At 38.7% G+C, this 9,430-nt stretch overlaps 1 protein-coding gene across 1 annotated transcript; it reads left to right on the plus strand.

Moving 5' to 3' along the window:
• The first annotated feature begins 2,820 nt into the window (after window positions 1-2,820).
• On the plus strand, window positions 2,821-9,430 carry lim2.1 (lens intrinsic membrane protein 2.1). Its single transcript, XM_065963023.1, has 5 exons — window positions 2,821-2,977; window positions 4,021-4,202; window positions 6,800-6,949; window positions 7,650-7,784; window positions 9,198-9,430. The coding sequence occupies exons 2-5, from the start codon at window positions 4,028-4,030 to the stop codon at window positions 9,257-9,259; spliced, it is 522 nt and encodes a 173-aa protein (XP_065819095.1). The 5' UTR covers window positions 2,821-2,977; window positions 4,021-4,027; the 3' UTR covers window positions 9,260-9,430.

The raw sequence follows: 9,430 nt of genomic DNA on the forward strand, positions 1-9,430 counted from the left end.
TTTAACAATATGCAGACAAAGAGTTCTGTGAGATCTATTTAGCCTTGACAGCAGGTGCTCATGAACGAGCACATGTGCTGCAGGGTTTCTGACGTCCCTAAGCTTATAGTGACTTCACCACAATAATGTGTGGCTGCCAGCCACACACTCTGTGTAATTATCCCTGTCGCATTACCTCCTGAGTGCTGCATGAGCTCCTTACGCACCCATGATACCACATAAATGTAGACTTTCCAAAACAAAATTAATCTCTCAAAAGCTGGATGGATTCGAGAAGAACATGGATTTGCTCTGCTGTCACACAGGCATATTGTCCACTTTGATGGTGCCCTCCTGGCTGCCACACTCCCCATGGAAGAAAATAGGCTGTGGTCTATAAAAATGAAGTTAGATGTAAGTACAGCACTCAAATCTCAGGCAGAAAAAAAATGCTTTTTCTGGGGCATTTTGTTGTTGTCAATTGGTCTGAGCAACTTGCTGTAATGCAGGTAATGGAGCTACTCTTCTCCTTTCATCTTCAGGGTTTGTGCATGTGTGTGTCAAAGCAACAGGAGGCTTGGCTGGATGTGGGAAAACAGGAGCAAACACAGTGAGCTGATGGTCAGAAAATAGGAAACATAAAGTGAGAGCACAGAGAGGCGATCTGTCATGGTGTGAGCTGCTTCTTCAAACATCTGCTGCCTCCATTTACCTTCAGGGCTGCACATTTTCAAAGTAAAAGTTCAATCAAATATTAAATATTTCAGACTGAAAACATGCTTATTTAGCATTGTTGCAAATTGATCAGCAAGAGTGATCTTTAATTCGCTTGAAAAACTATATCAACCTCCTTTTTCTACAACTATCCATTGGCATTTCTTGCCTTAACCCTTTAACATGCCAATTAGTCATTGTATCATCGTAACATTTATTGTTTATGTCTGTACTGTGTCTTAGTATCTCTTTGTCATTGTCTTTTATGTCATATTATATCATCACCAATGAATTAAAACAAAGTTTATTGACTGTTAATAAAAATGTACTTAAGTTTCTTTACCATGTTAGTTCTTTTAAGGCAGGGATGATCAACTTTGGTCACAGCAAGGGCCACATTCATTTAATTCTGACTGCCAGAGAGCCAAATTGTAGGATACAAAAACAATTACAGTCAATTATGTCTCAAATTTAACTCAACATATACCAGTGATCGAATATCATTCTGAACATATTTCTGGTTTTCATGATTTCATGGCAGATTTTGTCATGTTTTCTTCGTGTTTCCAATTAACTGATACGTAAAAATTGACCAATTGGCCACGTTGAGGGTTGATGGGGGCCGCATGTGGCCCCCGGGCCACCAGTTGCCCACCCCTGTTTTAAGCTATAAGTGACCATATTTGAATGAATATGTGAACATATATTGTATGCATCAAACATGGTGTGCACTTTTGGATGTAACATGAATCAAACCAATCAGAGTGTCAGCTCTGTTTCCCTTTAAGAGTCAGAGTATATTATTAGAAAGACCTTACACCAGCTGACTCATTTAACTTCTCTACCCCCGATCACACAAAACATACACAGGGCATTTTGGAATATGTTGATGGTGGACTGATGTTATCTTTCATTGAAGCATTCTTACACAGAAACAATCAAAAAGAATGTGTGTGTGCAGATCAGCAGGAAACATGCAGTGTACCACAGACTTTAGGCAGGTTTTCGGTGGTCTAAGGCACAGTCGATTTCCTCCTGATAAAAACGCACCATCTTTGCATCTGAACAGACCTCATTTAAGGACAAACAACATGAGCACTGGGCGTAAAAATTACAATTATAAAATGGAAAAACACATGCGCTTCATGCCAAGACATTTTGTGCTGGAGGTACAATAGGACCCTTTATCTTCACTCACATCGTGCAGTACTGAAATAAATGAATGGTAGGGGGGACCAGGTTTGGATTTGTGCAGTTACCATCTTGGTTTTATTAAACCAGACTTTGTTTGAAATATGAATCAGTAATTTGTTGCCTAAAACTGTAAAACTATAAAAAAAAAAAAAAAAAAACAGGCTCTATAGAACATATAAACTGATTTGATGAATATTCATCTTTAATTAAAACAGAAAAAGCTTTTAGGTGGCCATGGTTGGGACTTGTGATATAAACAGATATTCAACATAATTGATGCTATGTGTTTATACAAGAAGAAATAACCACTCTCACATAAAGAGAATTCAGGTTGACTTCTTACCTTTTGGGTCAGTGCAGGTTTTTTTTATTGTTAACATGAAAATCAGGCTTAAAAAAGATATGAAGTGGTGCTTTAAAAATGTATGGAGATTTCAATGTGTGTGCTGGATATGGGACTAAAATGAGACTAAAATTAAACAAAATAGTCCCAGGATAAAATAAAACACTGTACCTGGTTTTGTGGTATAAATGAAAACATTTAGTGTACCTTTAAGATGTGCACACAGTGTAAAGGGTAGTCGATTCATGTAATTTAAATAACAACAAATATACATATAAAATTAAATGTGTGGACTTAGCAGGCGTACTTATATATATATATATATATATATATATATATATATATAGTCTTTATAGAGTTTTAAACTCTGCTTTTAGAATTTGACATAGATCCGCCTGGTGTGTGCCTGCTAGGCTCGGCCCTCTCTAAAGCCAGTTCAGCCCTCCACTTTCAATCAAAACCATGCAGTCATCAATATTACTTTAGCTTGCCAAGCTTTGGACATTTCTGTTTTTTCAGCAGATTCCCAAACCACAGCACCCCTGGGTGCTGATTGGCCACTGGTCAGCCTGGCCTTTTGTAATAGCAGTGTTGTAGTTGTAGCCCCAGCTTCTCCCTATTCACCCGGTCAAGCGTTAGTGCTGTTAGCCTGCTGCAACACTGCTGCTCCTGTCATTACAGGATCTTTTTGTATGTTGTCAGGTCGCCCTGTCTGCATTACCGTCTTCATTAAAAGGGTGAATTAAGGTAAGGTTAAACTGCATTGACTGTTTGTGTACATTTAGATATTTGTGATTTAGTTGTTTATTTCTGTGCTTTATTTCTCCCATAAAGCACAGCTCCGACTTTGAGAGATGCTGTCAGAGGAAATCTATAAGACAGACGCAAAGGTTTTGACTCTCTTCATTTGAAAGTCTTAAAATTGAATATTCACATAAGTCCCATGGAGATAAACATTTACTCTCTGCAGGTTATGGTTTTGGAGGATTTATTGACATTTATAGTAATGCTGAGTGATGTGATTAAGAGGAAACAGAGTAAGTCAAGGCCTCTCTCTGAGTGAAAAGAAAATTAACCGCTTGTTTGTGTTTTTGCAAGAAAATAACTCCATCTAAAAAATATTCAATCCAATTGGCCAATATAAAAAAGATTGTAATTTTCAATGCAGCATAAAACTTCACCACTATTTTCATTTGTTTGATGTGCTGCGGATCAATCAGATTTAAAGGCGCCCGGGTTTTAGATTGAGGCAGCTGCTGGAACTTAGAAGAGAGGATACTCAGAGGGGAAATGTGATCCAGAGCTCTTCAATGGATACACAAAGCTCTTCAACGAGCATCACGTTCAGCTTTCAGACATAACAAGATATATCATTCTAACATCCTCTCCATATGAAAAAAAAATCCATGACAGCTCTCCATGAGAAAGAGACGGTGGGTGCAGGATATTGCATCCAGGTGGAACAATGAGCAATAGATGTATCAAGTATCAAAGCATCACTGGACTCGTGTGTGTGTATGTGTGTCCATGCAGGGGGGGGGGGGGGGGGGGGTATGTAAAGCCCATCTTCAAGGACTGATCTCCCAGAGAACAAAGTGGAGCATACACACACCCGCAACCCCAAAGCTCAATCCTGTGGAAATAATATGTTCATTACAACGCAATTACTGACACTTAGAGGCTCTCTCCCTGAAGTGTGTGTGTTTGAGGTGGAGAGGGGGGGCCGCCACTGACCACTGATGCTAAGTGACCTTATGTCTGTGTGTGTGTGTGTGTGTGTGTGTCTCCAGGTGCAGGATGTACAGCTTTATGGGTGGAGGGCTGTTCTGTGCAGGCGTGGGGAACATCCTCCTGATCGTTTCCACAGCAACCGATTACTGGATGCAATATCGTCAGTCCAGCAACTACATGCACCAGGGCCTGTGGCGCTACTGCATGCCGGGGAAATGCTTCCCGCACAGTGACAGCATAGGTAAGTGAAGCACAGGGAAACATTTTGAAGGTTGAAGGAGGCAGAAGTTCAGCGGGTCCAGCTGTTCAAATGATGACGCTGTAGGTTCAATCGGTTCAATCTCTGGATGGATAAATTTTTTTAAAAGCATGGAGCCATGAATCCAGTAAAACCAGGGCTGAATGTTTGAGTGAAAAAAGGCTGTTTCTACACAAATTTCAAGAAACATTTCAGGACAGCATGCCCCTGAAATCCCTCACGTGCAGCGCGATGTTACTGGAAAAAAAGAATAAAGCTGCTTTATGGAGTGGACAATGATGTTGTGGTATATAAACATCATCACCACCTCCCGTCACCCGCTGTGAATCTTCCAGAACATTTACTGCAACGTTCACACATCAGCTCCCTGACATCACATGAAATGTTATGGGGCTGGTAGGTGCATTCAGGTAAAGTCAGGCTGCATTCACACATGAAGCTCACCCTGAAAATTGAGTGAATTTTTTAAAAATGTTTTTGAAAGTTTTATTCATGAGTGTCCACACCATAATAGACTTCTTTTAAAAGTAAGCACAAATAATGTAAATCCATTTTGCGACATTATTTTTGTTGCTTATGTAAATTACATAATGATCACACCATATCCAACCATTACTTAACTATTTGTCTATCTTAAAATACTAAACATTTCTTTACTTAACTGCAGTAATTATTAAAGCTGCATAAACCTGACCCATCATGTAATTTCACTTTGCACTTCCACAGATAAAATCAAATGTTATTCTAGAGTCAACGTGAAATGTAAATTCTTACATGTTTCCTTGTTAACTGTTTCTACCCTGTCTTTGTTGGCTTGACGTTGCATTATTGCTATTGTTGACTTGATCTCTGATCCCTGTACAAGAAAAAAAAGGTTCTTCATACACTACGCAAACCTCAAAGGAACAGATGTTGACTAAATGTTTTAATGACAAATATAGTAGGGACAAACTAACAGCACATGGGAGAAACATTTAGAATCAAATCTGTCCATAATCGCTTTTTCCCATACGGGGGGCTGGAGCCGATCCAAGCTGTAAACCCTGGGCTTACATATATACAGACAAATAACCAGCCACACTTACATTCCCAGCTACAGGCAATTTAGAGTCACCAATTAACCCTGAAGAGCATGTCTATGATCTGTGGGAGAAAGCCGGAGTACCCAAAGGGAACCACTTGCATGCACAGGGAGAACATGCAGACTAAAGGGACCTCCTTACTGTGAGGGGACAGCACTAACCACTGCACCTATAAAACAAAAACAAAAAATCAAACTTCACCGGCAAGCACAGGTGCACACTATTTAATGACTCCCCATTATATTATATTTGACATTCTGAGGTTGGAAACAATTTGCTAAGTCAGACAGTGACGGAAAACAATCATCATGCTACGAGATAGCTTCTTATGCTACAGCTGTTTGGTTTGAAACGTGACTGCTGCTGTACAACACAGAGAGCACAAACTGAGTTTTTAACATTGAAATTTGGTTTAAAGCAAAGTAATGGGCTCGGCCTGTCCAAAGCCCCTTTTCAACCAATTTTTTCCACCAGCTAAATTAAAGTTACATTGTGTCTGAAAACATTAGACTTTTTATTAAAATGTTGATCATTTGTTCATTTTTGCGTTGTTTTCAACACTGGGTTAAATCTTGCCCACTCAAAGACGATATTTCCATCCATTTTATTTTTCATACAAAAATGATAAAAACAGCTCTTTATGGAGTGAGAAGGTTCAGAGACATCGTAAAGAGAGAAGTTAAAGAAGTGGAAAAGAAAAGCTGCCCCTGTGCAGCTTTGACTACAAACAGAGATGACCAGTGGTTCATGGGAATTCTTGATGGCTGATGGTGGTAATGATGAGCTCACATTCATTCAGTTTGTGATCAAATCCAACTCTGCCCGTCACATCTCTTTTAGTTGGTGTCTTGATTCAATTCAATTCAATTTATTTTGTATAGCGTCAACTCATAACAAGTGTTATCTCAAGACACTTGAGACAAAAAGCAGGTAAAATACCTTATTCTTTGTCTGTTAACATTACAAAAGAGCAGGTAAAAGACCTTACCCATTGTTATGTTACAAAAAGCAGGTAAAAGACCTTACTCATTGTTATGTTACAAAAACCCGGCCTATCCATCATGAGCACTTTAGCAAAGATGCAAAAGTTACAGTGGTAAGAAAAAACTGCCTTATATGCCTTATTGATGGACTTCACATTTATAGAATAATTTTATCAGCAATATAAATTACATGAGCGAGATGTTAATGTTTGACAAATCTTGTTACAAAAGAGATTTGGTCTAAGCATAGATGTTAAATTACATCTGAGAATAATCTGTGAAAAAACATTCAAATTGAACCAGTTTGTAATGTCTTGTCACGATGGCTTTAGACGACTTTTCAATGTCTATGAAAAATAAAAATGTCTTCTGGGAACACTGTCATAAAACTGGTTGTTCTTCTTAGAGATGTTTCCTGTTCTTCATCATATTGGCTTGTTTACACCGCCTGACCTCTGTTAACTTACACTCACCCCAGCAGTGACTCCTATTGACCCTTGACCTTTTTTCACAGCCCACCTAGACGCAACCCGTGCCCTCATGATCCTCTCTCTTCTGGCCTGTTTCATCGGCATCATCATCGGCATCATGGCCTTCATCCATTACTCGTCATTCGACAGGTTTGACAAAACCTTTGCTGCAGGCATATTGTTTTTCATCTCATGTAAGTTCGCCTGTATCTTCCTTCTGCTTTGTTTTTATTGGTTCAAAGGGGAATTCTGCTATTTAAAATCGGGCTCTATTTCAACACATATGTGTATAGATGTAAAACAAAATGAAGAAAGTCTTGAGACTGTGTTTACGTAGAGGGTTTTTGAAAGCTTTATTTTGCTTAATTTATAGCGGCCTTAAAGCTCCTGTGAAGAATTAGATTTGTGTTCATTCTGGCGCACCCTGTGGACAAAGAAGTACCTCTCATCTCTTTAGTTCTGAACATGTGTGGATAGTGTTTTTAACCAAAAATGTCATCCTGCTTCCTTTTAACAGTCAAATGTATGTTTGCTGTGTACAATGTAACCAAAAGGGGCTTTTTCTGCAGGGTGCTGTTAATCACGTTGTCTTACACCTACCCCCCTGACTGCAGTTTAGACCTTTAAAATAACTTCTTATAGAAATAATCAGTCTTTATACCGATGGTCCTGTTGGCTTTTGTTGCTCATAAAGAAGCAACAGTTTTAATTTCAGTGTTTCATAACCAACTAAAAACTCCTCACAGGAGCCTTAAGTCAGTGTTTGTAATTGACTTTTTGTTGGATTCTTTAGCCTACCAGATAAAGCATTACTTAATTCTCCATCTGTCAGGGTATATACAAGCTTTATGGACATTTTTCCTGAAAATATTTGTTTCTTTTTTTCTCTCTTAGGCTTTTTAGTGTTTCTAGCGATGGCAGTGTACACTGGTGTGACTATTAACTACTACGGGAAACGCTATGGAAACTGGAGGTTCTCCTGGTCCTATATCATTGGCTGGGTGTCAGTGGTTCTCACCTTCTTTTCAGGTAAACATGCAAACCAACAAACTGAGCTGCATCAGGTTTTATCTTATACAAGGTGCTGCAACCTCTATACACTTGGCAATTCATTTTCAGGAGCCAATGTGTGAAAATGGCTAAATGAATGAAGTTATTGAGTGAAGAGACAAAGATTTAAGGACATTTTTTTCAACTCAGGAAGAACTAAATTCTACAATTCTACAATTGACTTAGCAGATGCTTTTATCCAAAGCGACGTACATCAGAGAGTAAGAACAACACAAGCAAGGATCTAGAAAAAAGGGAACAATGTCAGTAAGAGCAAATGATCAGCTTTGAGTCTGACTGGACACACAGGTGCTGACAGGAAGTGACCAGAAGGAAAGCACAACATTGATGGCAGTTCTTGAGAGCTCTAATCAGTATAGAAACCATCTTTTAAGTCGTCGTTATCAAACAAAAACCATCGTCATTACCATCATCATCATCAATTATATGGAGACCATCATCATTAAGTTAGTAGGTATTCATGAAAGAACTGGGTCTTTAGCTTTTCCTTAAAGGTGCAGAGGGACTCTGCAGATCAAATGGAGTTTGGAGGTATTTGTTATCTTGAGTTGAACTTTTTGTGCAAATAAAATGGACCCATGTGGATGGCAAAGAACCAAGAAATCAGTTATACAAACAAATTTGTATGTATTTTTTTAGTAGCAGATGTTCCTGTGTGATTGTTTCACTCACTGACATTCGGCTGTTATCTTTTTCGCTGCTAAACTTGATTTCAAGTTCAAACCTTGAGCGAGTTCCTTTCCTCAATAAACAATAATGCACTCAGAGAGGTGAAGATAAAAGGCTTGGAGAAAATATCTTATGAAGTCATTCTGAGCAACAGGCCCTAAAATTCACTTCTATGATTAATTTTACATTATATCATGTGTTGAAATAGTTTTGTTTACATCACATGTTGCCATGCATAGAACCTGCAGCCCTTATTTTATACTACAAGTATGATAAATGAAATCAAAACTATGTCATTGCACATTATGAGCTGCATAGTCCAGCAGCATGATCAATGATGTGACATCATCAGTCAGAGATGTTTGGAGTGACACCTTGCCTCTGAATCGCCCTGCATCCTGCTCCTACAGAATGACATAGAATGAATGTAAAACTCTACATTTTATTTTGTCATCAAACAATGATGCAAAAGAGTTTTTCTTTTTGAATAAATAATGTACTCTTGTAGGATTGAACATGGTCTGAAATAAGACTACATGTGGTTCATATAAAAAGATAGAAACAATCCACCGGGGAGGTGGAACACAAGCTTCAATTATCCACAAAAAATACCATCTATTGTGAATGTAAATAGTAGAGCTTTTATATGATCTTGTTAAAATCCCCTGATAGCAGACCTCCCCTGTCCTTCTGTCTTTACAGGAATTTTCTATTTTTGTGCCTATCGGATGCATGAATGCCCCAGAAATGCTAACTCTCATTAGAAGACTTGAACCATCATCCAGGACTAACCTGTGAGCTATAACCATGGGAGCTGCATCCTAAACTATCCACCATCAACATGGCTGCACAAAGTACAGCCCCCGCTCATACCTCTGAACCATGCATGGACTGGAAAGTTTAAGTGATTTCAATAAAAGACTGTGGAAATATGA

This window comes from Labrus bergylta, chromosome 14 (genome assembly GCF_963930695.1).
Source record: "Labrus bergylta chromosome 14, fLabBer1.1, whole genome shotgun sequence".
In the NCBI taxonomy this organism is placed as follows: domain Eukaryota; kingdom Metazoa; phylum Chordata; class Actinopteri; order Labriformes; family Labridae; genus Labrus; species Labrus bergylta.

Excerpts from the sequence above, each read along its gene's own strand:
- lim2.1 (XM_065963023.1), top strand. The coding sequence starts at position 4,028 with ATGTACAGCTTTATGGGTGGAGGGCTGTTCTGTGCAGGCGTGGGGAAC. Across the intron at positions 6,950-7,649 it reads CATATTGTTTTTCATCTCAT|GCTTTTTAGTGTTTCTAGCG; the intron begins GTAAGTTCGCCT and ends TTTCTCTCTTAG. Across the intron at positions 7,785-9,197 it reads GGTTCTCACCTTCTTTTCAG|GAATTTTCTATTTTTGTGCC; the intron begins GTAAACATGCAA and ends CTGTCTTTACAG.